General features: G+C 40.3%; 2 protein-coding genes across 5 annotated transcripts in view; one reads left to right on the top strand and one right to left on the bottom strand.

Annotated features, from left to right (window-relative positions):
- Positions 1–499: 499 nt before the first annotated feature.
- On the bottom strand, positions 500–8,183 carry GPR65 (G protein-coupled receptor 65). Of its 2 annotated transcripts, XM_036314753.1 has the most exons (3): positions 8,110–8,181; positions 2,550–2,613; positions 500–2,363 (listed from the first exon to the last, which is right to left on the bottom strand). In XM_036314753.1, exon 3 carries the CDS (start codon positions 1,940–1,942, stop codon positions 938–940), a length of 1,005 nt encoding a protein of 334 aa, XP_036170646.1. In that variant the 5' UTR covers positions 1,943–2,363; positions 2,550–2,613; positions 8,110–8,181; the 3' UTR covers positions 500–937. The 2 variants fall into 2 exon arrangements, with proteins under 2 accessions (XP_036170646.1, XP_036170637.1); XM_036314744.1 differs by lacking the exon at positions 2,550–2,613 and having other exon boundaries at positions 8,110–8,183.
- A 6,087-nt stretch (positions 8,184–14,270) lies between these two features.
- The window catches only part of GALC (galactosylceramidase), a 43,102-nt gene continuing 30,030 nt past the window's right edge, over positions 14,271–27,342 (top strand). The window contains exons 1-5 of one of the 3 annotated variants that reach the window (XM_036314718.1): positions 14,271–14,767; positions 21,812–21,880; positions 22,147–22,210; positions 23,352–23,465; positions 25,287–25,426. In XM_036314718.1, the coding sequence (XP_036170611.1) occupies positions 14,573–14,767; positions 21,812–21,880; positions 22,147–22,210; positions 23,352–23,465; positions 25,287–25,426 (582 nt within the window). In that variant the 5' untranslated portion in view covers positions 14,271–14,572. Of the gene's footprint in view, positions 14,768–21,811; positions 21,881–22,146; positions 22,211–22,947; positions 23,108–23,351; positions 23,466–25,286; positions 25,427–27,342 lie in introns of those variants that run through there. The other 2 variants (XM_036314726.1, XM_036314734.1) reach the window with 2 other exon arrangements.

Below are 27,342 nucleotides of genomic sequence, written 5' to 3'. Positions count from 1 at the left end.
CCAGTCTGGATGAGGGGCTGAAGGCTGTTTTCAGGCTGCCCGCACCCCCTTCAGGGTGGAGGTCCCCACTGGGGTGCCTGGCCAGTCTGGATGAGGGGCTGAAGGCTGTTTTCAGGCTGCCTGCACCCCCTTTAGGGCGGGCCAAGCCTGCAACTGAAGCTCCCAGTCTCTCCTTTATTTCTTTTTTTTTTATTTTGGGATTTATTTAGCTTCTGTAATTAAAACTTTGTTGCGGCCCCAGCTCTGAGGCTAGCTGGCTGAAAGCAGGTATCTGGGGTTTGTTTAGCTTCTATAATTGCAACATTGTTGCTTAGACTGGAGCTCAGAGCCTGGCCGCGGCAGGCAGGGAACCTTGGCTTCCTCATGTTCGCTTCAGCTGCGTGGCTGCTGGCCGCCATCTTGGTTGGCAGTTAATTTGCATATCACCTTGATTAGCCAATGGGAAGCGTAGCGGAGGTATGATTAATTACCATGTTTGTCTATTATTAGATAGGATGAGTGAGAAGATTAGAAGAGGTATTTTGTAGTTGAGGTTGTTGGAGACAAGGACATATGGTTGGGAGATGTTATAGCTAACAGCTTAAAATCTATAGAAAGAGTGAGAAAAATAATAAAAACCAGACATAAAGCTTATCAAATTAAAGACACACAGTTCTGCATATCTTACTAACCTCTGAGGGATTATAGCATAGATACAAAAACAATTGCCATCAACAATAACAATTCTGAGTAATTAGGAAATATTAGATTTTTCTTTAATATTCATTTAATAAAAGCCAAGGAGCTGCACAGTGCACTTTCAACATATTTCCCCATCGGAGAGGATATTAAAATATTCCCTCAGTTGGAAAACTTAGTTCCATCCCATGCTAGGTTTCCTTTTCAAAAAGTAATCTTGATGATATAATATTGTGCATCTTAAAACAATTCCTTGGTTCTATTCCAGGGTGTCTAACTCCACAGTATCTTTGGTAGACATAGAAAATATGCTTTTTCTTTGTCTTTGTGATTTATTAAGTTTCCCAGTACAGAATTTTAATATATTCCACATATCGGATCTTCCTGTTTCAGTTACAAAACAATACAGAATCGGATCAGCGACACAATTTAAACTCGTTAATGCACCTGTGATTCTATATATTTTATAGGTCTGCTTCCCATACTTTGGGTCAACTGTAGGCTCTAAAATGCTGCGGAGCAGCAACATCACATGAAAGGGAGTAAAGCACAAGACAAAAGTCAATGTGATAGTAACAAGTAGTTTTATGATTCTTTTCCTCTCACTGTTTTCCGTGGCTTGATTATGTTGCACCGCTTGGTAAACTTTCAGGTTGCAAACCATCATGATGACCAAAGGTATAGCATAGCCCATACATGTCCTAAAGAAATTGAACCTAATTTGCCAGTCCGCCAAAGGGTATCTGTCATAGCATAGAGTAAAAGTAGACTTATTGGTGCCACAATATTCTATAGATATATCATCTTCCCACAAAATGGCAGCATTGAAGATGGTTTCTACTACCCAGATGGACAGGCTGACCATGAATGCAAATCTTCTTGTTCTTAGGAAAAAGAACTTCAGCGGGTAGACAACTGCTAGGTACCGGTCCACAGCAATGCAGGTGAGGAAGGCTGTGCTGCTGTAAAAGTTCATGTACATGAAGAAAGCACACCCCTTGCACAGGGCAGGAGAGAAAGTCCAGTTGTCTTGATTCCAAGTATAATGAATCCAGAGAGGGAGAGTGAGAGCATACAGCAGATCGGACAGTGACAAACTGAAGAGATAAATGCCTAATTCGTTTTCTTTCTTTGCTTGCAGAAAAGACACACAGAGAGATCCAATATTGGCTGGAATGCTGACTATTATCACGAAGATGTAAACAATTGGAAACAAATAGTGATCCAGGTCGTGCTGCTCATCAGTACATGTGCTGTTGTTCATTTTCTTCTTTTCAACGTGGCAGTTACATTCGTTCTTAGGAGCTAAACAGCAAAGTAAGTCTTGCCTTGTTTAGTTTGTCCTCAACATCGAATTCTCTTTCACTTTTCAATTTTCTTTGCTTCCAAAAGTGCTGGTTAATTCATGAATGCTTTTAAAGAATGGACATAGATCCCTTTTCACACAGATGTCAATGGTGTGGAGTCAGGATCCAGGCCCCTGGCAGTTAGCTAGTGTGGCCAGTTGATTCTGGTGGGTGGACGTCCATGTGTTTATCATCACGGAATGCTGGTAAGGAAACCCTCAAGAATCAATCTTTCAGAGCCTGTTGTCCCCAGTTTGTTTGGCGTGAATCTCAGGAGGTTGGTGCAAACACAAATAAATTTCACAGAGATTGACATCTCTTTTTAAAATGCCTTTGTTTCTGTAATAAAAGATGAAGTAGAATAAATTAGATGTTTAAAAGATACACCAGGATTTTGAAGCAATATTCTTGTATTTTACTTATTAGAGATTTAAAAAATGCATTCAACTACAATAAGGTGTTTGTAATGGGAAAACGATCTAATTGACTTCAATAAAGGAAATCAAGCTGAGATATTTTACTTACTTCAAATAAGAATTATCCAAGAGATACTAGATTCCAGGGAATTCTCTTTCTCACTGGACATGATCTAAGAATGCAAAACTAAAGTTGAAAAGTCATCTTAAGAGCTAATAAAAAAGATGGCAAATTCATTGATGTGTTTGTAACAGTAAAGGCATTTGAGTGTATGATAAACTATATGGTTGTATGATTTCAAATGTCAATTTCATAGGCATTCTAGAGGTAAGGCACTTTCAAAATCAGCTTATTAGCCAAGAAAATATTGTCACAAGAAATTTGATAAAGTATTTTAAATTAGCAGAGCTTGCTGAACCTTCATCAAGAATTAGATAACACTGTCTCTTCTGTTCTTCCTTTGCTTCCTTTGTGGTTAACTCACGTTATCTTTCTGATACTCCTGTGAAACAGAGGTCAGAATGTTCTCAGTTTTGATTAAAATCTTGTGATCATCAGTTTCCTTCTTTATTAGGTGAATATATATATATATATATATATATATATATATATATATATATATATATACATATGGTGTCCCCCAAAAATGTGTACACATTTTACAACTGATTCTATTACATTTTGAAAATGAAATATATTTTACTAACACTGCCTTTATAATTTTGCAAAGTGTGTGTACATTTTGCAGGGCACTATATATATATATGTTTGATGTTACAGGTTCATATAGGAATAAAGAATCCACCCTTTTCACCATATAGGGGTAGAGAAATACTTCTATCTTCCTTTGCTAGTGAGGCCTATTGGTGCTTTATGATTTATCTGATGGGTGCATTTACAGAAAGCTTTGTAGAGTCACTAGGCAAGAGAAGGAAGATTTGCCTTCTACCTGTGTGCAGATAACATCAAAAACACCCCCTTCCAAGTGTCATTGAGCCCTAGGCACAAAAGAGACCTGTCTCCACAAGGCACAAGGATTCTGACAGCTTAACCAATATTCAGAGTGTGTAGTATACATATGTCACTCTTAAAACAAAATGAAGAACTGAAGTGTTCTAGTTTTACCACACCTAAAAATAGGAATAGAATGTGAAAAACAGCCCTTTACATCAATGGGTGTACCTTGGTTGGAAAACTGGCACTTGTGTATATCATATGGCTCAGAAACTCCACTTCTAGGCACATGCTCAACAGAAATAGATGTATATGATTACAGAAAGATATAGAATTAGCATGTTCACAGTAGTACCATTTGTAATATCCCCCAACTGGAATACTCATTAGCAGTACAATAGATAAGTAAACTGTTGTATATCAACACAATTGAAATCCATGAACCAATGAAAATGAACAAATGATTGCTCATTCATGCAGTAACATGGTTGAAGTTCAGAAACATAATGCAGAGTGACAGAAAAAGGCAGGCACAAAGAGTATACACTATCTGATTAAGAAGCAGACAAAATTAATCTATGCTGTCAGAAATCAGTGTAGTGGTCCATGTAGTGAGGGCTAGATGTTTTGGGCACTGTATTAAATGGCATGCATATTTGTTTTAATTTATGTTTCACTACAACTCTGTGCTAGTTATTATAATCCTATATTTCAAATATAGAATTGAGCCACCTATTAAGCAATTAACCCCAAATGACGTATCTAATCTTTGGTAGAATTCAGCCACAATCCTAGATTGTAATGCTAGAATCTCTTATTTTGTTTTTTGTCTTTTGTACAAAAATACCTTAAAAATCTGAGGTATTTTTGCAACAATTCAGACTGCCTTTGTTGAGAAGGAAGATAATATTTTCTATTTTCCATCTAAATAGTAGCACCAATAGATTAGCACAAGTCTTGTAGTTAGAACAGTTCTAATTACAGAACATGACTTATGAATAATCATTTATGCAAATTAGATATATAAAACCTCACATTTTCTAGAAGTCATCTCTTTTATGTTCTCTATAAAACATGGCCTTCAAATAAACTTATAAAAATGATCTCACATCATGTCCTCAAACTCTGTGGCAATGTGTTGTTATGTTTCCTTAGAACTATCACCATGCTTTCTTTGAAAGGTTAAAATGCAAAGTGTTTCTTTTCTACAAGTTATAATGGATAACGTAAGAATTTTACTTAAACAGGCTTTTATTTTTTTCTTGCGCTTGATGTTGGAAATAGATGGCTAAAAGGAGCAAATATCTTGCTACCACACCAAGAAAAACACAATCTCCCAGTTCTCACAGTTATGAGGCTGAATTTTATAACCTATTTTTAGTTTAGGAATCCTCTGTGAATTTAAAGTTGAAATTATCTTTTACTACTTATAATATGATAATGAAGAACATATAAAGACCTACTGTGAGATCTATCTATCTATCTATCTATCTATCTATCTATCTATCTATCTAATCATCTCTTACAAGTAAGAACCATTGTGCATTTCTCTTCCTTCTCAACAACGCTGATCTGCATTAATGCAGGAAATCATGTAAAGTGTCATAGTAAACATTTGTGTGTGTGTGCAAGAGAGAGAGAGAGAGAGAGAGAAGGAGAAGGAGAAGAAGAAGGAGGAGGAGGAGGAGGAGGAGGAGGAGGAGGAGGAGGAGGAGGAGGAGGAGGAAGAGGAGGAGGAGGAGGAGGAGGAGGAGGAGGAGGAGGAGGAGGAGGAGGAGGAGGAGGAGGAGGAGGAGAAGGAGAAGAAGGCGGCGGCTGCCAGGTAGTGGTTAAGTTGTTAACTGGAGGGGTTGGGTAATGACTAGAAGAGGGTACTTAGGGACTTCTGAGAATTTGTAAGGTTTTATTTCTTTATAAAAGTGTTTATACCATGAACAAGTTCTGTTTGTAAAACTTAGCAAGCTGTACACTGAGGATATGTGAATTCTTCCGTATGAATGTTGATTGCAATTAAAATGCTAAAAAGTGGAATCAAAAGGCTATATGAGATGGGATGTAAAGAATCTTGACAATCAATATCTGTTTCACCCACAGATGGACCATTTTGCCTTCCTAAAAAGGACATGGTTTAACTTCTTTCCTCATATAAAAAGCAATTCATATAAACAAAACAAAACAATAAGTAATTTAAATAATATGAAAATGAATGCACCAAAAATAAATATTCTAGGCATGAGGAAGAAGTAAATACAAATCCTCCCTGGAGGACGCTCCCCAACACAGGCTTCAAAGAATTCTCACAAATAGACTTCCAACAAACGAGAGAGAGAGAGAGAGAGAGAGAGAGAGAGAGAGAGAGAGAGAGAGAGAGAGATTAGCCATTATGTGTGAAATTTAAGAAAAACAAGGAAGAAGAATACCAGATCCCCAAAAGCTTTAGAGAGAAAATGAATAAAAGAATAGACATATAACACAAAACAAGTGTGACCAACAGCAGTCTAGAACTCATGAAGGACATGGAATCCTCAAATGTATAAAGCCCAGTGAATCCCACTGGGGTTAAAAACAAACAAATGAAGATGGAAATTTACACCAGACACATTGTCATCAAACTGCAGATCAACAAAAACTAAGAAAAAAGAGCCAGAGAGAAAAGATGGACTCGCTACAGAGGATGAAATTTAGACTGACAAAGGAGTACTCAACAGCAATAATAACAGACACCAGAACACCGTGGATAGGTATTTCTAAATGGTTAAGAAAATGTCATCCCATAATTGTCTACCCAGCAGAACTCAATTTCAAAAACAAAAATAAAGACATTTTCAGATAAACTACCACTGAGAAAATTGACCCCTAAAATCCTTCTAAAAGAAAAGATATAAGTGAGAAGGAAAATGACACTAGAAAAAAATCTGAGATGTATGAAGGATTGAATAAGCTACTGAGGATGCAACTCTGATAGCTGCACAACATCACATCCATTGCTGGGCTTGTTGTGTCTGGGAGAGCACCTGAACCACGAAATATCCTTCCTCAGCACCAGGACCAAGAGAGCTGGGTCAGTGAGGACCCCCTCCTCCTTTACTCATGTTACTCAAAAATATGTACCTTTTTTCTCTAAAAAAAGATGAGTAAAATGGAAAGAATGGTTTTAGGATGACTTATAACATTCTCAAGGGGACACATTTCTTTCTGTGTAAAAGCATTTCCTGGCTTGTCTGAAACAACCACAAGACCCAGTGGTTTGATGAAGAAGATACTGGGTGTCTTTCCCTGTTGCCATACAGGCAGGGGGGGTGGGGGGGGGGCTCTGGAGACTGAAATGCAGTCTTCGGGGGATTTGTGAACATGTGTGTCTCTTCACGTCTCTAACTTTCAGTTTTCACAGGTGTAAGATAGATAGTACCCATTTCTTAGAGTTGTTGTGAGGATTAAATGACGTAACACATGAAGCAAAGTACCTAGCACATGGCAATATTAGCTAATATTATTGTTTTAATGACAACACCAGTAGTTCATAGATGTCCTTTGTGCTGTCCCTTACATTTCCTAAAAGGAGGTCATCTTTGGCCATCTACTCAGAGCACAGTGGAGAAGCCAGAAGCCCTCAGAGTATAATTTGTACAGGAACATTTCACATACAATACCAGCTCTGCAGAAAATAGTTGTTAAATTAGTGTGAATCTGAGATTTTAATGAATACATAATTTTATTATTCATACATCTTTTCAGTTATTATTTTGACTAATCAAACTTTCAGAAAAATTGTTTTTAGAACTAGTTCTGAAAAAAATGTACATTTTTGACTTTTGTTTTCATTGTTACCAATTGCCAAAAGAAGATAATCCATAGCATATTAAAATATAACTATTCTTAACCAGCTCCTAAAATAGTACAAATCATTGATGACAGTGATCAATAGAAAAAATGTTTCCCTACAGTGTTATAGGATATATTTGCCTTTATTTATCATTTTAATAGCTACTTATTAAGACTCTACTACATGCCAGACAGTGTGATACTCACTTATTAAGAATTATTAATCGATATTCTTAATAATGAATATATTACTTCCAAATTTCACTTTAGTTCTGATGGTATAAAAAGTATCACTAGACCATTGTGCTGATGAAGATATGGTGCTAACTAACTCTACAGCCAGGAGCTTTCTTGGATATAGACCTATCTTTCTTTTTATTTTTTTTTTAAATATATTTTATTGATTTTTTACAGAGAGGAAGGGAGAGAGATAGTTAGAAACATCGATGAGAGAGAAACATCGATCAGCTGCCTCCTGCACATCTCCTACTGGGGATGTGCCCGCAACCCAGGTAACATGCCCTTGACCGGAATCAAACCTGGGACCCTTCAGTCCGCAAGCCGACGCTCTATCCACTGAGCCAAACCGGTTTCGGCATAGACCTATCTTTCTAACCACTTAATTCAGTTTGCCAAATGAAGAGGGAACAGAGTATAAACATCCCCCTTTTGCATATAATTTTACCTAACTGTAAAGGCAAATTCTGACATCCTTTTATCATTCCTCAAATAGAGGAAACCACGTGTCATCCTCTTTTCTCTCTTATGATGCTCCGCATTGCCACATTTATACAACCTAAACTAGACAAAACATTGCAAACATCACTGACAATCACACAAAAGTATGTGATCAACTTAGAAATCTTATTTCATTTAAAAATTTTACACTTACCCATGTTTCTTGGGGTGACGATTTTATCAACTGAGGAGCCAGAAAAATCGGCTTGCATCAAGAAGAGAAACCCACATTTTGAGTGGACAGGAAGTTGCACTCATATTTCATCATAAACCAATGAGGAAGCAGCACCTTAACAAGAGGGAGGTATTTTATCCAAATCTGAACCAAAACGTCTCCTAAATACTTTAAAAGATGTTTTATTTATTATTTACTAGAGTATAATTTTTTGTAACTTGCTTTTCTCTTTGCATCTTAATTACAGTGTATACATGTATACCAATATTACATGGGGATTATTTAATAGAATATGTACTAAAATTCAGTGATTCATTGATTCAGTCATTCATTTGCTCTGTCAACAAATATATCTATAATACTCTTAGCACGCAGTGCTCGGAGCTATGTAGGACCTGGTTATAGCCTGTAGGAGCTTATCACCTAGGGAAGGAGAAAGGTACGTGCAATAATAACCATAATACAATGACAAAAAATAGATAAATACTCTGAGAGAGGTACAAAAAGATAGGATGAGTTATTGGATGGGAGATAGGGTAGGATGTTATAGATGGATTCAGGGTGATCAAGATCCATGGGAGAAAAACTGCAGAGGGGAGGTGGGGGCTGGGTATATACTGAACATATTTCAGTGCTCAATGGGAGTGACAGCAGGGCTAACTAAATCTTCTGTTCTTTAAAGTGATCGAGTGGTTTGGCTTCATAGTATGGTATCATAGAACCATTTTCTCCTTTGATTATTAGAATAAAAGGCAATGATTTCTAAAACCATGTTAAAACTAGTTGAACTAACTGGTTTAGAAAAACCAATAATTTTATGAAACTGAAAAATCACTTTGAGAAATACATGGATTGCTATAATGAAAACTCATGTAGTTGACAGTTGCCACCAAATCTATAAGTACTTTAATAAGAGTGAAATGAGCTCCTAGAACTTTTCAGATATAAAATAATTGGATATCACTGTTGAACCTTGTCATCTAAAATTTGTATTACAAAGGGGAGCATATAACTTTATAAGAACAGAATTAATTAGAGATGCAAATATTTAACTTGAAAGACTGTAATCAAGACAATTTGAATCTATTTTTATAAAAGAAGATTAGAGGTTGTTGTTGCACTTTTTTAAAATTCTCCCTAGAGATAGAAAAGATGTTTTATGACATAACCTTGACTTTAATGTTGAGGTTACTCAGGATAATACAAGAATGTAAAGGTTTTCTATACTTCCTTTGTAGGTCTTTCACTGAGAATAATAAAAGTAATAACTTAATTTATAAAATGCATGAGGATTTTCAAAGTAATTGAGCATACAGTAATGTAAAAATTCAGAATACTTTGTATTTTTACCAAAACAATGAAAAATTAAAGTACAACGTGGAAATTAATAATAAAACACTTAAGCCTTTAAAAAAATGAAAGTAATTTTTTCAATTTATGCAAGTTCTCATTTTTGCTTGGTTTTGCACATCGGCTTATCTATTGCATTACACGTGAGTATTTCATGACTCTCAGTATCTCCTATTTTACCTAAATAGACTATACTTCTGCTTTCAGGAAAAAGGTATTTTTCACACCAAACATTTATGTATTTTGCTCTTCAAAAAAAGGGATGTAGCTGAAAAACACAAGAAACACAAACTTTCACCTTTGATTAAACAGGAGAAAAACTGTGGCCGACTTATGCTGAACTATTGCCAATTCTACACAGTAAGACGTTTAATAACTTTTAAAAATTTTGCTTTTCATTTAGTCCAGAATATTTGACAATACTGCATTTTCAACCACAGGGCTATTAATGGAGAGTTGGTCATTTGAGAGCTCTTGAGTCTCTGTGACATTTCAAACACTAAAGTGAGAAAAAGCCAATTAGCAATCATTTCAAATACTGCTTTTAGGGGATATGCATTTTTGGTGTGCCAGTTCTCTGTCTTCTGAGGTCACAAAATGGACACCCAACACTGGGCAGTGGCAGGGCACTTGTGCCCGCCATGTGGAAAAGGGGAAGAGAATGTGGTTCTGCCAGTTCCAACTTCTCCATGGGGCTGACAGTGCAAGAGTCTAATCTGCTGATGAAGGGTCCTTTGTGAGGCTGCATTGTCTGTTTGGTACAAAGTCACTAGTTAAAGCAGCATTTATTGCTTCTTAGGAGGAATTCTTGGGTGAAAAGTGGGCGGTGGAGTGTGGGAAAATATTCCTAGGGTTTTAAAAAAATCTTTATTGTTGAAAGTATTACAGATGCCCCTCCCCCCCTTATTTCTCCCCATTGCCTGCCTCCACCCGGTTTCTGCCCTGCCCCAGGCTTTCATCACCCTATTGTCTGTGTCCATGGGTTATTCATATGTGCATATAAGTCCTGTGGTAAATCTCTTCCCATACCTCCCACCCCCCTTCCCTCGGAGATTCTTCAGTCTGTTCCATGTTTCCATGCCTCTGGTTCTATTTTATTCATCAGTTTATTTTGCTCATTAGATTTCTTGTTTGTTTATTTTGATTTTTAGTTACAATTGTTGATAGATATGTATTTATTACCATTTTATTGTTCATATTCTTGATTTCTTCTTTTCCTCTCCCTTTCCCTCTCCCTCCCCTCCTCCTCCCCCCCCCTCCTCCTCCTCCTCCTCCTCCTCTTCATCCTTCTACTTCTCCTTCTTCAAGAAGACCCGTTAACATTTCATGTAATGCTGATTGGGTGGTGATGAACTCCTTTAGCTTTTTCTTGTCTGTGCAGTTCTTTATCTGACCTTCAATTCTAAATGGTAGCTTTGCTGGGTAGAGTAATCTTGGTTGTAGGTACTCACTTTTCATCACTTTGAATATTTCTTGCCACTCCCTTCTGGCCTACAAAGTTTCTGTTGAGAAATCAGCTGACAGTCCTATGGGAACTCCCTTGTAGGAAACTGCTTTTCTCTTGCTGCTTTTAAGATTCACTCTTTGTCTTTAACCTTTGGCATTTTAATTATGATGTGTCTTGGTGTGGTCCTCTTTGGGTTCCTCTTGTTTGGAACTTTCTGTGCTTCCTGGACTTGTATGTCTATTTCTTTCACCAGGTAGGGGAAGTTTTATGTCATTTTTTTCAAATGGTTTTCAATTTTTTTCTCCCTCTCTTCTTCTTGTACTCCCATGACGCAAATATTGGTGTGCTTAAAGTAGTCCCAAAGACTCCTTACACTATCTTCATAATTTTGGATTCTTTTTTCTTTTTGCTATTCTGACTGGGTGTTTTCTGCTTCCTCAAATGCCAAATAACTGCTTTTATTCTCAGTATCTTCGACTCTACTGTTGATTCCCTGTAAATTATTTTTCATTTTAGTTAGTGTATCCTTCATTTTTGACTGGTCTTTTTTTTTATGTCATTGATGTTTTCACTAATTTCCTTGAAGTTCTTATTAAGTTCCTGAGCATCTGTATAACCATTGTTTTGAACTCTGTGTCTGGTTGTTTTCTTGCTTCCATTTCATTTTGTTCTTTTTCTGGAGATTTCTTCTGTTTTTCATTTGTGCACTGGCTCTGGGACCACTGGGACTTCCTGGAAGGTGAAAAGTCAACTACTGCCCATGTTGTGCTTGGGGCCACCCAGCATGAGCTACAGAATGATGGGCAGATAGCTGCTACTTGTGTTGGGCTTGGAGGTGCCAAGGAGAGGGCAAGCTGTGAAGCAAGGCAGGCTGCTCTAGTGCCAGGCCTGGGGCCTCTTACTGAGAGGTATTTCTCAGCTGGAGTGGCTCAATGGATGAGCACTGACCTATGAGCCAGGGGGTCATGGTTCGATTCCCAGTCAGGGCAAATGCCCAGGTTGCAGGCTCAATCCCCAGAAGGGGGTGTGCAGGAGGCAGCCAATCAATAATTCTTTCTCATCATTGATGTTTCTCTCTCTCCCTCTTCCTTCCTAAAATCAATATATATAATGCCGGTGGTCTTAATCTAGCATCTAGAAGGGTTCAGGAATCTGGAGAAGGTGCTGTGTATAGATTAACCATGAGTCCAGAGACGAAACATAATTTTGGAAGGCATTTTGGGGGCCAGAGGAAACTTAGCTAAAGGAATAAGTTCTCCTTGTCTCAGGACCCCTTGCTATTTATTAACACAATTTGTCCTAAGGTAAGGTAGATATGCACTTCAAAGGGTAGGGTTAGGTATACAGAATCCATTGCCAGATTGGGGAAAATTGCCTATGGCTGTTCAGGTGTACGTGTGTGATTTTAAAATATATTCACAAATTCTTTGAAACCCTTCCTTTCAAAAGGTGAAGCCTAATTTCTGTCACCTTGATGTGGCTAGACTTAGTGTGTCACCCTAGTTAATAGAATAAAGCAGAAGCAATGGTTTAGTCAGAAAAATTTGTGACTTCCTCCCCCCCCCCCCCCCCCCCCCCCCCCCCCCCCCCCCCCCCCCACTGCTTGGTCTGAGGGAAGCCAGCTACCAAATGATGAGAAAAGACCCACATGTCTAACTGCCATTTCCGTTTTCTCACGTCTTGAGCAAATTTGAGTGCTGTGTCCCGTGGTCCAAGGATTTCCCTTTCTCAGCTTGTATTCTCACGTTTTCATTAGAAACTTCCTTGTCTAATAGAGCATAGAAAATAAATTTGAAACAAGAGATACTTTCTCTAGTAAAGAATTACTCTGGTATATGAACTAATAGGAACCAGTGGCTTGTCCTGGAGGCAAAGATACTTTTTCTGTTAAATATTTTGTGTTTCCTCTTCTGCAGATTGCACACATTGCACAAATATTTGTGGCGTGCCTCCCAAATGCAAGGTACAATGATGCGCTACAGGATGACTAATGCTGGATAGTTTCAACTTCCTGATTTCGTGTACATGGTATTTTCCTCTATTACCACCTTGGTACTTCCCTTCTAGTGACATTATTATATGTTAAATGCAGATCATAGATATAACATCACAGGGTTGGTAGGACACTTAGCATTCACTTGATCTGTCATCCTTGGCTTTTCATTTACTGCTGCTCCAGCTCAAGCTTAATACACTGTTAGAACAGATGGATGAGAGGGAGTTCTGGAAAGGTAAATCTATGGGAGTTGGATAATTACTGACGTGTATCATAGAATGGTGGCAGGAGGGAAAGTAGAGTTCAGATATGTGCGGTACTAGGTATGCTGAGTGGTTTCCTGGGGCTATATTCTTCCCGCGTCCCGAACGGAGAAGAGATTTGAACTGGTTCATGCAATCTAGGAGGCGCTTTCGGGATTGAAGAAATAATGAAAGACAGACATAAAATAGATTAAAAACTTGGGCTGGGGTGTTGTGTCTGCCCTCTGGAGGGACAGAGCATGCAGAGAGAGAGAGCCAGCCAGCTCCCAAAGCTGCTTTATTATATACTTGAGTTGCAGGAAGTTACATCACATCTGGGTGGGCCTTTGACATCATGATATCCATCCCCTTAATACTGGGCGGGAGGGTCAAACTGGGTGGCCTCCAATCTTGTGACTGGTCCTGCCCTCAGGGAGTGGCTCTGCTGGCCCCGAGTCCAGATGACATAAATTAAGCCAAGCGTATTCTAACGGCCCTTAGCACTAGGAAAACAAGAAATAGAAGTGATCCGTATAAAGGGGACTAAATAACTAATCATCCAAACCAGAACAATTTTTGAGGGTGAAGGGGCACCATTATAATTACGTTGGGGCTGTCCCTGGGAAACCAGATTAGACCTACAGTAATTTACGAAGTGAAACAGAGCAAGTACAGCTTTTCTTTCCTCCTGCAGCCTCTCAGAGACTCTTCCATTTGCTCCAATGCCAAGGGAATCAGACATCTCAGACCAATATTGGATGTGGCGGACATCCCAGGACAATTCACAACTTCCCTTCCAATTGAGGGTAATCTGTCTGGAACCATTTCAACTGGCAGTGGAAGGTCCTCTATGAAGCTAAAAGCTAAATACACAGAGTTACCAGACTGGAGAACCTTGTCACCTGTTTGCCAAGTGTGCAACCCATTCGGCTAAAACGGCCTGGGTGCCCACTGCCTTACTTGTATTGCATGCATGCCCCGTGCGGCTGCTCTTGCTGTGTCAGCTTTCCTGAGAAGAAACAGGCTCCGAGAGCTACGTGGCTGCTGAACTGGGGCTGCGGAGCTGGGGCTACCTTAGGGGCAGCCATTGGCTGGCACGCGGTAGATGCGTCCCGAGATGCTGGGGGAGGGCATGGTAGGGCCTTCACTACTCAGTTGCCTCGGCCAAACTGCCTTTCGCTAAAGTGCTCAAGCAGGGGATGGAGGAGAAGCATCGAGGGGGGCACACGTGCAGGCAGCACACGTGCAGGCCGGAGCATAAAAGGCTGCTCAGCTCTCCCGAGACAGGACGGCAGCTGTTGCCCTCATCCAAGATGGCGGCGGAGGCGTCAAGAGCCTCCTGCCCTTTTCCATGATGGCGGCGACCGGACCCGCCTCCCCGGGCGCCGGAGTCTTGTGACCCACACAATGGCTGAGAGCCTACTCCAGGCTTCCCGGCAACGCCAAGTAAAAGCCATGACGGCCGCCGCGGGTTCGGCGAGCCGGGCCGCCCTGCCCCTGCTGCTGTGCGCTCTCCTGGCGTTCGGCGGCGCGTACGTGCTCGACGACTCCGACGGGCTGGGCCGGGAGTTCGATGGCATCGGCGCGATCAGCGGCGGCGGGGTAAGCGGCCGGCGAGGGGCTGGCGTGGTGGGAGAGGGTGCGCGAGGTGGCGGGGGACGGCGAGGTGGCGCCGGGTCCCGCCCCGTCCCGTCCCGCCCCACAAGCCCCCGCGGCGCCGTCCCGCGTTGGGATGCGCTGCCGGGCGGGCGCCCCTGGCTCGGCGGTGCCCGCGCCCCCAGGGTCGCGCCTGCTCGTCTGGGCTGAGCCCGTAGAGGCAGTTAGGTGGGATGGATGGGCGTCCCGAGGGCCACGGAATAAATGGTGGCAGGTGTAGGTAGAGCCAGGGCTGGGCCTCGAACCCTCCCGTGGGCGCCGGGCGGGCCGGGGGCGAGGCGGGGGGCGGGGGGGGGGGGGTCGCTGCTGCAGAAAGTCCGGGAGCCGGGCCTCTGTCTGGGGAGGAGGGCGCCCCAGGGAGTCTCTGGCTTCCCTCCTCCAGTCCTGGGAGGTGGGTCGGACCGAAGCCCTGGGCGGCTGCAGCTGGATTCTTTCCGAGGGGCCAGTGCCCAGCAGGTGTTTTTATTTTATTTTGAATTATTTTATTTTTCTATTACAGTTTGCACTCAGCACTGTTTTGCGTTAGTTTCAGGCGTAGAGCACAGCGGGTAGACCTTCATATTGGTTACAAAGCGTTCCCGCTGGTAATCCAAGCGCCCACCCTGCACCATGGATAGTTATTACAGGCTATCCGGCCTAATTAGCATAGTCCACTTTTATTATTATAGATAGATTATTATAGGTTGTTGACTATATTCCCTGTGCCTTACCTTGCACTCCATGCCTATTTTTAAATTTCTAGTTAGTATTGTTAACCCCATCACCTTTTTCATCCCGCCCGCTCTCCAACACCCCTCCCCTCTGGCAACCATCCCTCTATCTCTAAGTCCAAATAGGTTTTTGTTGGAGGCAGGACAGGTGCCTCCAGGCCTCTTTAGTAAGTTAAGAGGCCTGAAACTATCTGGGCATTTTTTTAAATGGGGGCAAAGGCGGGGGCTGGGGTGGGATAGGGGGCATCTGTAATAATGTCAACAATAAAAATACAATATAATTTAAAAAGTTAAGTAGAATGGCAGGCTATACTAGTAGTCTAGGATTGTTTATTGTTGGGGGGCTGTGTTGCCTACAGATGGTCAAGCCCCGCAGGGGGGAGTTGCCCACTAGAAGGGTCAGTGCCTCTGTACCTCATTTTTGTGTGTGAAGAGGGGAAACATTGGGTCAGCAGCCGAGACAGTGGCTGGCCATCCTTGGGGTGCATAGTATCACCTGGTGCTTGTTGAACTGCAGATGCTGGCCACTCCCACCCCCCATTCTGACTGTCCTCTGGAGTGGGGCTAGGAATCTGCATTTCAACAAACACATCAATTGATTCTCTTGCTAAGTATTGAGAGACATTTATCTATCTATCTATCTATCTATCTATCTATCTATCTATCTATCTATCTATCTATCTATCTATCCATCCATCCATCTATATCTATCTATCATCTATCTTTCTTTCTTTCTCTCTCTCAATTTCTCTCTTTCAATTCAGGGATCTCTGGAGTAAGGTATGGATTTAAAATAATAAACTTTTAATTTTAAAAGTTTTAGGTAGGCAGAAAAGTTGCCAAGACAATACAGAATTCTCATATACCGTGCAGCAGTCGCTCCTGTTAGCAGCATCCCACATTAGTATGGTACATTTATTGCAACCAATATTAATGAAAGTCCGTATTTCCCTTCATGTTTCCTTAGTTGTACCTAATCCTCTTTTTTTCTCTTCCGGGATCCTACTCAGGATGCCAGTGACATTTAATGGGATGTCTCCTTCGTCCTCTGTTGGCTGGTACAGTTGGGATGAGCAGGAGTTTTCTGGGCATTCCGTAAGATTTATGTGAGGGAGACTTGAAGGCCACTCCAGCTTTGTGCAGAACTGTGTGGGCACAGCTGACAATTTCCTTAACCCCCCCCCCCCCAGTCACGCTATCAGGTGACCTCCAGGTGTGGGAATTTGCTTCAGTAGCATCTTTGTTCTTGCCTACAGACCACTTTTACTTGATTTTGTCCCATGTTCTTTGTAACCTTTGTCTTGTCTTGATTTGATCCTTGGGAACCTTTGAGTCTGTAGGGTTTATGGTGGTGGACCTTTGGGTCAGAGGGATTTTCTTTTGTGTAACCCCGATCACAGCTGAAGCCAATTTTATTTGAAAATGTTAAGGCTGAATTCTTGTATGGGTTGTTTGTCCGGTTGAATCAGGTGGAACTTGCACCCTCAAATGCAATGCAGGACTTGCCTTGAGTGCTTGTTTGCTGGGTGGGCGTTTTATGTTGGTTTCAGCCTGTTGATAACCAGTGTTGTGGCTGGACTGGTTCTTATGATTGCAATGCACTCAAGTCCTGGAAAGCACAGGTTGATTGCTCCATGTCTCATTGAATACTTGGGACCACACAGAGAGTTGGAAGGAGAGGAAGAGAGAGGGGGGATGTGGGCATGGGGGGCTGCTTTTATTGGGGTGGAAGGTGGGGTCCTAGTGTTTTGCAGACTCACTCTGTTGGTGAATTTAAACTTAAAAGTCCCATCCCAAACGGGCTCTCTATCTAGTTGTGTGGCTGGCAATGTGCTTATTGGAGATAGCCATCTTTGAAATGGGTGCCTCAGTAATCAAAGCTTAAGTCAGGTGCTTGCATTACCAAAAAGAAGAAACCAAGTCTCAGGGCTTACTAGATAATCCATCGTTGATGCTGAGGCATCAGCGTCAATGATGAGGACATTAACTGCCTGGGTAGCTGATATGCTGAAAGTCAGGGGTAGGATATGTTGTAACCCAGAAAGTGCATGTCTAAATAGGATGTAGTAGCACTCCTATACTAATTATACAGGCAGTAGTCTAAAATCCAGTCCATGGCCATTGTTCCAAGCTTAAAGGGTCCTGCCATGAAACCAGGTCAAGGATCTAGGGGCCCTAGAAATCTATTCAGTGGATTTGGTCATATTGTGAAATATTTTAACGTCTTGGGCCATCTGGTGTAAGTGGGTATGAACCTTTCCTGAGTTGGTAGATTGCTCCATATCTCATCAAACCAGTCTCTCAGTCCTGAGAATAGGTCAGTTCAGTTTAAGGGTTGTGTCTCATTTCAGGAAGTGGTGATGCAGGTGGGCTCCCAAAGGTAGCCCTACATGGTCTAAGTCAGGGGTCCTCAAACTACGGCCGGCCGAAAACATTTTATCCGGCCCACCGGGTGTTTTTGCCGCCGCTGCCTGTCCTGCTTAGCAGCCGACTCGTCCCGGGCCCGCAGTGCGCATGTGTGGAATGTCTGAGGGACAGTGAACTGACCCCCTGTTTAAAAAGTTTGAGGACCTCTGGTAAGTATTTGCATCAGGTTATTTAATAAGAGGCATTTCTATGGAAACAAAAGAAAAACAATGTTTAATGGTTGGAACCTACTATAAACCCAGCCTGAGTCCTGAGGGTGGTTGAGATGTTTTCTAGACATCAGGCTCGAAACGTCTTCACATGGAGGAAGGGCAGGCAGTGGCAATCGGACAGATTTCCTAATTCGCAGTTTGAATGTCTCTGGTGACGGTTCTTAATGGCTCACAAGATATAACAGGCACAAAATGCAGTAGTGGTGATTTCTCTGACGTCTATATCAAGTTGTCCCACTTTAGCTTGCATGGCTTCAGGAAAAGGGTGGTTTTAGTTCTCAGTGATTCAAGCCAGAAGGCTGAGTGAAAAATTTGAAACATTATGAAGCATAGTAACCCCCCTTTGGAAAAACTGCTGTTTGAAACTGCTGTTTGAGCTACTCTGTTATTCTTAGACAGTCTCTTATTCCGTGGGTCAACTCTGTTATTTTTAGACTGTAAAATAACTTTGTTTTTTGCTTGAATAGGAAAGATAAACTTAATTGTCTGACCGTGCAAGCTAGCCATCTAAAGGGGCTGATACATTATATTAATTTACATATTTTGCCAAGTGTTTGTTCATCCAAGGTTACAGGTGTTTGATTAGATATAATATGTATTCAGAGTTACAAGTTGTCTGTATAGATATTCCAGTGTTTGATTAGATAGGACATATATTCAAGGTTACAACTGTCTGTAACAATAACCCACATAGAGCCCTTTGTAATATCTGCAAACAAAGAGGCTCAAAGAGTATAAATACAAGAGACCTCCTGTATGTGGGGTTCAGAATTTGACAGAGGTAATCTGCTCTGAATCTGCGCACAGTAAAGATGACTCCTAACTAAATGGCTTATTTGGCGTCTTGTCCAGCTCTCTGATTTGCGATACAACACTACAAGTTTAACCTTAATTCCTTAAATCTGTCTGGTTATACCTTTCTCAAATTTGTCATTCTAGTCAAAGCCTTGGTAATATAACCAGTGTTTCCAATTGTGTCCTGTTATGAGGAGGACAGATTCTGATTGAATTTATGCAAATAACTTTATTGCCAAGAAAATAAGAATACCAAGTTTCTGAATTCTGGAGGGATCAAGTAGGGAGAAAAATTGTTTCATCTTTGTTCACAGAGATATATTCTATCAAATTGCTGTAAGTCATAGATAGCTTAAGAGAAAAAGGTTTCCTTAAATCTGGAAAACTATAACATTAAAGGGCCAACAATGTTTCAAATAAAAAGTTAGAAAAATTGCAGTCATCCTCATTAGTTCATTTAGTTCCATGCACTTCTTTTTTTTTTAATATATTTTATTGATTTTTTTTTACAGAGAGGAAGGGAGAGGGATAGAGAGTTAGAAACATCAATGAGAGAGAAACATCGATTAGCTGTCTCTTGCATACCCTCTACTGGGGATGTGCCCACAACCAAGGTACATGCACTTGACTGGAATCGAACCTGGGACCCTTCAGTCCGCAGGCTGATGCTCTATCCACTGTGCCAAGCCAGTTGGGGCCATGCTCTTCTTGTTGATCTTTTATTAGCAGTTTTATGAATCCCATTTTACTTCAGGGTTCTGTAAATTTGGCAGTTGATCTATGTATTCAATGAATTTCTATCATTTAACATTCATGTAGCAAAACTCTAAGGTTTCAAGTTACCAGAAAGATTTGGGTTAGTATTTTTAAGAGGACACATACCATACAACATAATTATTGAAAAGTGGCTGCCTGGCAAGCCAAGCTGAAGTCAGGCGCTTGTGTTACAAAAATGACAGCCCATTGTCAGGGCCTATACCAAGGTGGATGACTTTGTCTGCAGCCTGATCACAGGTTTGACCTTCTGCTGCAGAAAAAATTGCTTTTCCCTACCCAGCCGATTCTTCTTGATTTTTACGCTATTTCCTTATGTTGCAACGTCTCTTATAGGTACTGGCTCATATTTCAAAGTAACTGTGGACTAATGGACTAATTGATTTGTTCTTTACTACTACCCTTTTCCTTATTTTGTGGTTTAAACCTAGAATAGCTAGTATTTCATAAAATGAGGACCCATATGTCCTGATATTTGTACTTTTGGTATTAAATCCAGTGTTTAAACTTGCTGAAAATGGAAGTCTTTGACTATGTTTAACTCATTTTAAAATTATTAAAAGGAGAATTGTTTCATAACTCAGAGTGGGTGGATTGTATCTATTTTGTTTTGATAGTGTCTCTGTGTATAGCACATTACTCATCTTAGAAGCTGATTAAATGAAAATGGTTGCAACACAAATATTTGCACACCATTCTAAACTTCTTTGTGGAGTCCCGAGTGCCTAGCACAGTCTGCGGCAGTAAGTGTTCGGAATGTTCTCATTTATCTTCATCTCCGAGAGGGAAGGCAGTGTGATAGTTAAGAGTGTGGACTTAGAGCAGATTGTCAGGGGTCCACTCTGGGCCCTGCTACCCACTGGATAGCCTTGGGAAGGTCATTTCACCTCTCTGCGTCTCAGTGTCTTTTCTGGGGGCACAGTGATACCTGCATTGATAGGAGCATTGTGAGGGTATATGTAAAGTACCTAGGATGGCGTCAGGTACATGACTAATTTTGGTTAATATCCTATTTCATAGATTAGGGAGGAGGAAGTCATGCCAAGGACTGTAAGTGAGAAAGGTGGTCCAGTTTGGTATACAATGCCTGCTGTTTATTGCGAGCTGACTATGTGCCAGCTACTGTGCCACGGGTCCTTCCGGTGCTGGTTGGAAACAGCTCCAGGCCTTATTGAGGGACTGTGATTAGTAACTTGGTGATTTGATATTGCTTGATGGGGCGTTTCCACATTTGCCTATACTACTCTTAACTGACTATTGTGTTTTGTTTAAAATTAAATGTATTGGTGTGACATTGGTTAATAGGATCATGTAGGGTTCAAGCGTGCATTTCTACGATACAAGATCTGTACCCTATACTGTATCCACCACACAAAGTCAAATCACCGTCCTTCACCATATATTTGGCCCCCTTTATCCCTTTCCCCTCTTCCCTCTTAAAACGTGCACCAAACAAACAAACAAACAATCCGATTAAAAAATGGGCAGAGGCCCTGAACTGTCTATTGATTGTCTTTGACTAATCCTTTTGCATTGGGTGTGGCTATGGCCTTGCAATCATATAATGATGTAGTGTTTGTTTCAAGTGGGCACTTTCCGTCTTAAAAATAGGAGAGCAGAGGGGACAAAATAACCCCCAAACAGCAAAACACACTATTCAAATGGCACAATGCAGGACAGGAAGCACCGTTTACATTGGGTCAGAGCGAGGTTAGTGAGCATGTATAGTGTTTACTCACAGAGCGCCTTAATATTGGAGCCTCTGCCAGTCTGTAAGCTATCTGAGAACAGTGACTGTATTATTAAAAACAATTTGTGTACATAATGCCTATCATTTATTGAGAGCTTACTACATCCCAGCTGTTGTGCTTAGTCCTTTACATCTTATTTTAGTTTAAGAGGAGCTGAATGAATAAGATAACCCACTTTACAATCATTAGCCCTTGGTCACATAGCTTGTAAATGATGGAATCTGGATGCAATTAGGTTGCCTGTAACAGTGCATAAAGCACCATGAAAAAGTGTTCATGATTAGATTTGTTTTATTCATACTTTTGAAACTTTTTTTTTAGGCAACCTCCCGGCTTCTAATAAACTACCCAGAGCCCTATCGTTCTCAAATATTGGATTATCTCTTTAAGGTAATGGAAAATTAATTATTTAATGGTAGCTGTGATATTGTAGAAACAATGGTGAAATTCACCCATAGATTTTATCACCTTCTCAGTTCTAGTGTTGTTGTTTTTTTAAATGGCAAATTACTTTGGGATAAGTTGCTATTTATTTGAAGTTTTGTTTTGGTTTTCTCATCTGTAAAATCAAAGGCAGCAATTAGTAATTGTCTTGAAGTGGTGTTTTGTCCTTCATACCATGAATCACAGGTTAATACTATTACTTCTTTCTCCAGCCAAACTTCGGTGCCTCTTTGCATATTCTAAAAGTCGAAATAGGTGGTGATGGGCAGACAACAGGTAGGAGTATCCCCTGCCCAACATTTGAATCTATACTTAAACTTATGGACTGTGACTTCAGAATATAAATAAAAGCAACGTTTGTTGATGTTGATTATTGCTTAATAGATTGCTCATTTCCCCCTCTACTTATTTTTTAAAAATTGTATCAAAATATGCATTTTTCCCATCTAAAACAGCATTTGGACTTTAGCTTGTTTATTTAGTTGAAGTAATTTATAGTAAACCCACAGTTTTTTAAGAGCTATATTATACAGCATAGGGTCAGTTTGGAATTGTATTAAAAAGTAAAAAAAAGCTTTTAATATTATATAAAATATAAAGTGTTATTAGATTTAAATAAAATAGGTGGTAAAAATATAAGTAATCAGATACATAGCTCTTTTTTTTTCTTTTCAAAACAAAATTCTTTGTAACCACCAAATCTGCAAACTTCATTGTGACTGTTTTGATGGCTTTGTGTAGTACATGTAGTTAGTCTAAAGATTATGGGCCAATAATGTTCAGGAAGAAGAAAATGGAAAGAAAAAGGAATTTAATTATCTCAATTATTATATACATATGTGTATATGTATATATATGTATACATACAGTTATTATATATATTTAGGTCAGATTCCATTAGAATGAACTCTAGACTTGTCTGTACACTCGAGTTCCTGTTAGAGATTTGGAAGTAATTTTTGTTAACCAGATATATCTATGTGGTGGTATTAGTGTTTAATTTATGTTGAAAGGAATGGAGTGTGAGAATTGGCCCTTAGGAGACCTGGGATTCACAACCAGGATTGAGAAGCTGGAAGCTCAGGAGATGTGAACTTGAAGTTGGAATTTGAAAACCCCAAAGACACCAAAAGCCCAGCAGAATGTAGTTGTAGGAATTTGCAATTATATGAGGTAATAACACTTCTCTTAAACTCCTTATAATAGAAAGTTGTGGTTTTATTATTGAAGATGCTTACGATGCTTAGGATAATGAAAAAAAGATGAAACCAGCCACAAGCTATATAAGATTATTCTTGCCCCATCTCAGGATTGGAACTGGAATACTACTTCTGTGAAATGTGTATGTGTGTTGGGGCGAGTGGCCCTACGATGCACCATTAACGGAATTGCCTCTCTTTTACTCTCTCCCACTCAGATGGCACTGAGCCCTCCCACATGCACTACGCATTAGATGAGAATTACTTCCGAGGATACGAGTGGTGGTTAATGAAGGAGGCTAAGAAGCGGAACTCTAATATCACACTCATGGGTAGGGAGTGAAGTTTGCCATGCTTTTGCAGTCTGTTTTCCTTTACCTTTTAAAATCTGAATCATGTATGTAAAGACCCTATTAGTATTGAAGAACTAATAATGTCATTAATACTACCAGTGTGCTACCCATAGCAAAGCATGTGCCAGGCACGATCCTTTCTTTGCCCTTATATATTACCTCTGATCTTTATAATAATTCTGGAGTAAGGCATTATTTTCCACATTTTATAGAAGAAGCAGTAGAGGCTTAGAGAGGTTACGCCACTGATTTAAGCTCAGGTAATTAGTAAATGGCAAAACTAGATACAGGAACTATTCCATTCTGGTTTTTTATTTTATTTATTTTTTTAAGCTAAATTACTTTCCGCAACAAAATTTCTCACCAAAATTTGTCAAGGGGCAATGCTGTTATAAAATTGTGTATTACATGCAGTAGTATATTCCAGCTCTTTGCAAAATTGTGTATTACATGTAGTCGTAGACCCCATTTCTAGAAGTGGTGCATACAAAAGGTTCATTGTTTTGAATCTCAGTGGCGTGGTGGACACTGTTCCAGGCACTGGGGGTACCGAGCAATCCAGCCCCCAACTCCTGCCCCGTAAGCTTAGGTTCTAGTAGCAGGACAAATTGGATGATTCCCACATGGGACTATATGCATTTCACTGTTCTCCGTAGCAGTGTCCACACTTGCGAAATATTTCAAATGTACACCGAGGTGGCATTCTGTCATCATCTGAAATGAACTTGATTTTTTGAAACAGGCTTTCACACTCGGACTAAGTTCAGGGAGATTAATGAGATCTATTTTATAGACTTGATTTAAAAAACCACTTTAAACATCTAAAGGACAAATATAAGTTTTTCTAAATTAAAAAATGGAGGGGTCAGTGTGTGCTTTGTAAATGGGCTTTGGTAAGAGATTCCAGAAATGTTTGGGGCAGTCAAAAGCACCATTGACTTCAGTGTTATTTGCCACTGGGCTGCTTTCAAGGTCACTGCTCATTTACATGCAGGAAATCTGGCTGTTGAACATGTCCTAGCAGAGACACTGTAGAATGTATGTGGCACTTCATTGTTTTAAAGTGCTCTGCTATTTTAATGTCACATTTCTTATGTAAATACACTTAGGCATTCCTCCTGAGTTTAGAAAAATAAACATTTTGTCATTTTGGTTTTGACCTTTTCAGTGGTGAACTAAATTGGTAACATATAAACAGTTAGGGAACTTAACTGTTGAGTTTATTTTAATATACCAGTAACATAGTTAAGATTTAGAATTGTAAATTCTACTCTTATTTTTTTAACATAAAATAATCATTAGCATATAGGAACAATGTGGATTATTTAATCTACATCATTTAACAAAGCTACGTTTTCCCTATTGAGTCATTGGCATTTATATTGATATCAGGGCAAACTAGTTTTGCTGAATTTGATTACGTAATTTATATTTTAAGTAACCTTATCAGTGAATGAGGAGTTTGTATTGTACTTACCTTATAGGAGTAGTTAAAGAGTTCTAAAAGGCTTATGTTTGACTTGACCTGAGAGAACAGAAATGGGTTATTGAACATTCCCTATAGCAGGTGTTAGGGATGTTAAGTTAAATTGTACATTATATTTCTTTCTGTTGGTATCTTTGAGAGAGGTGTTTGTTTTTGTTGCTGTTTTTTTTTTAATTTCTTTCCCTTGAAAAGAACATTTGGGGTTATTGAATCTGACTCTGGGGATCAGTAAGGAATTATAGTATTCCTTTTGGTTTCCTTTGCTCTGTTTTTAATAGTGCTGGCATTGTTACACCCACTCTCCCTCTCTGCAGGGTTGCCTTGGTCATTCCCTGGATGGCTGGGGAAACGTTTCGACTGGCCTTACGTAAACCGTCATCTGACTGCCTACTATATCGTGTCCTGGATTGTGGGCGCCAAGCGTTATCATGACTTGGATATTGATTATATTGGGGTTAGTAATAGATTTAAAACATGCTTACATTTATTTGTAATTTTTTAAAGTGGTACTTTGTTAACTAACCATTTTGTCTCATTGATTGTCAGCTTCCTGCATGTCACCTACTAGGGATTGAGCCCACAATCCGGGCATGTGCCCTAACAGGAATCAAACCATGTCCTCCTGGTTCATAAGTTGACACTCAACCACTCAGCCACACCAGTGGGGCTGAAATATATTTTTTAATGTTTGTTTTTGGTACCACCCCAGCTCAAGTTCTCTCTCTTCAAAGCCTTTCCTAGCTCTTTAGTTCTTATAACAATATTATGTTTACTGTGCTGTTTAATGATTAATCTCATTTTGCTCTATAAGTCTTCTGTTGTTCTAAACCAGGGGGTGGCAAACTCCTTGAAGGACCAAAGAATAAATATTTTAGGTTTTGTAGGTCTTAAGGGTATTATGTATGTAATTATATAACCATTTAAAATTGATCCATTTAAAACTATAAAAATCATTTTTAGCTCTCAAGCTATGAAAAGACAAGTGGTGTGCTAGATTTGGCAGGCTGGCCAAAACATGCCTACCCTTGTTCTGAACTGTTATTTAATAACTAGAGGCCTGGTGCACAAAATTTGTGCATGGGGAGGGGTCCCTCAACCCGGCCTGCACCCTCTCGCAATCCGGGACCCCTCGGGGGATGTCCGACTGCTGGTTTAGGCCCTATCTGCGGGATCGGGCCTAAACCAGCAGTTGGACATCCCTCTCGCAATCTGGGACTGCTGGCTCCTAACTGCTTGCCTGCTTGCCAGATCGCCCCAACCACTCGCCTGCCTGCCTCATCGCCCCTAACCACTCGCCTGCCTGCCTGATCACCCCTAATTGCCTCTACCTGCTTACCTGATCACCCCTAGCCGCTTGCTGGGGGCCGTGGTCGTTCTGGTCTCTGGTCATTTTGGTTGTTTTGGTTGCTGGACTTTTATTATAAGGATATAAAAATGTAACACAATATCTTGTCTTTCCAGCTGCTCTCTTGTCAGGTTGGAGGCATACCTCAGACTGCGTTGTATCCTACAGATCACCCCCCCCCCCCCAACACACACACACACACACACAGTGCGTCTCCACACACTTACTTTGGTTTATTAATATGCCACCTGTCAAACTGATTTGAAAGTTTTCATGTAATCAGCAAACAATTATTGAGCTCCTACTATGGTGCAGGTACATTTGACTATTATGTTCTAGGGCAGTGGTCGGTAAACCACGGCTTGAGAGCCACATGCGGCTCTTTGGCCCCTTGAGTGTGGCTCTTCCACAAAATACCATGTGCGGGCGCGCACATACAGTGCGATTGAAACTTCGTGGCCCATGTGCAGAAGTTGGTTTTCAGCCTGGGCGAGTCTATTTTGAAGAAGTGGTGTTAGAAGAAGTGGGGGTACGTTCGCTGAGGTCGACCCCTCAGATTGAGGACGTTTTTAGCAAAGGCCAGTTTAGGAGTACCCTAATTAAGTTAATAACAATGTACATACCTATATAGTTTAAGTTTAAAAAATTTGGCTCTCAAAAGAAATTTCAATCGTTGTACTGTTGATATTTGGCTCTGTTCGCTAATGAGTTTGCCGACCACTGTTCTAGGGTAACAGGAGTAATACGCTCTTGGATTCAGTAGGAGGAGTAGTCACGGGAACACAGACTGCAGTGTCCTGGGAGGGATGGTACAGGACGTGAGGATGAGCCACGGGCTGTCAGCCAGAAGCATGAATACACTTGTTTTTATTATCCTTCTCTAAGTTATAACTGAAAATTAGTTTGTATATGAAAGCTTTCTTAAATTTTAAATTTTTACCCTATATTGAGACTAAATGTAGGTTTGGGTCTAATGGTATTCTGTATGGTAAAGTTACACTTAGAAGCTCTTTTTGGTAAGTAAT

This window comes from Myotis myotis, unplaced genomic scaffold, assembly GCF_014108235.1.
Source record: "Myotis myotis isolate mMyoMyo1 unplaced genomic scaffold, mMyoMyo1.p scaffold_m19_p_1, whole genome shotgun sequence".
NCBI lineage: Eukaryota > Metazoa > Chordata > Mammalia > Chiroptera > Vespertilionidae > Myotis > Myotis myotis.
Note: the sequence above shows the minus strand (reverse complement) of the source record. Positions and strands in the feature narration are given on the sequence as shown.

Coding starts and splice junctions, on each gene's coding strand:
- GPR65 (XM_036314744.1), bottom strand. CDS start 1,942: ATGAACAACAGCACATGTACTGATGAGCAGCACGACCTGGATCACTAT.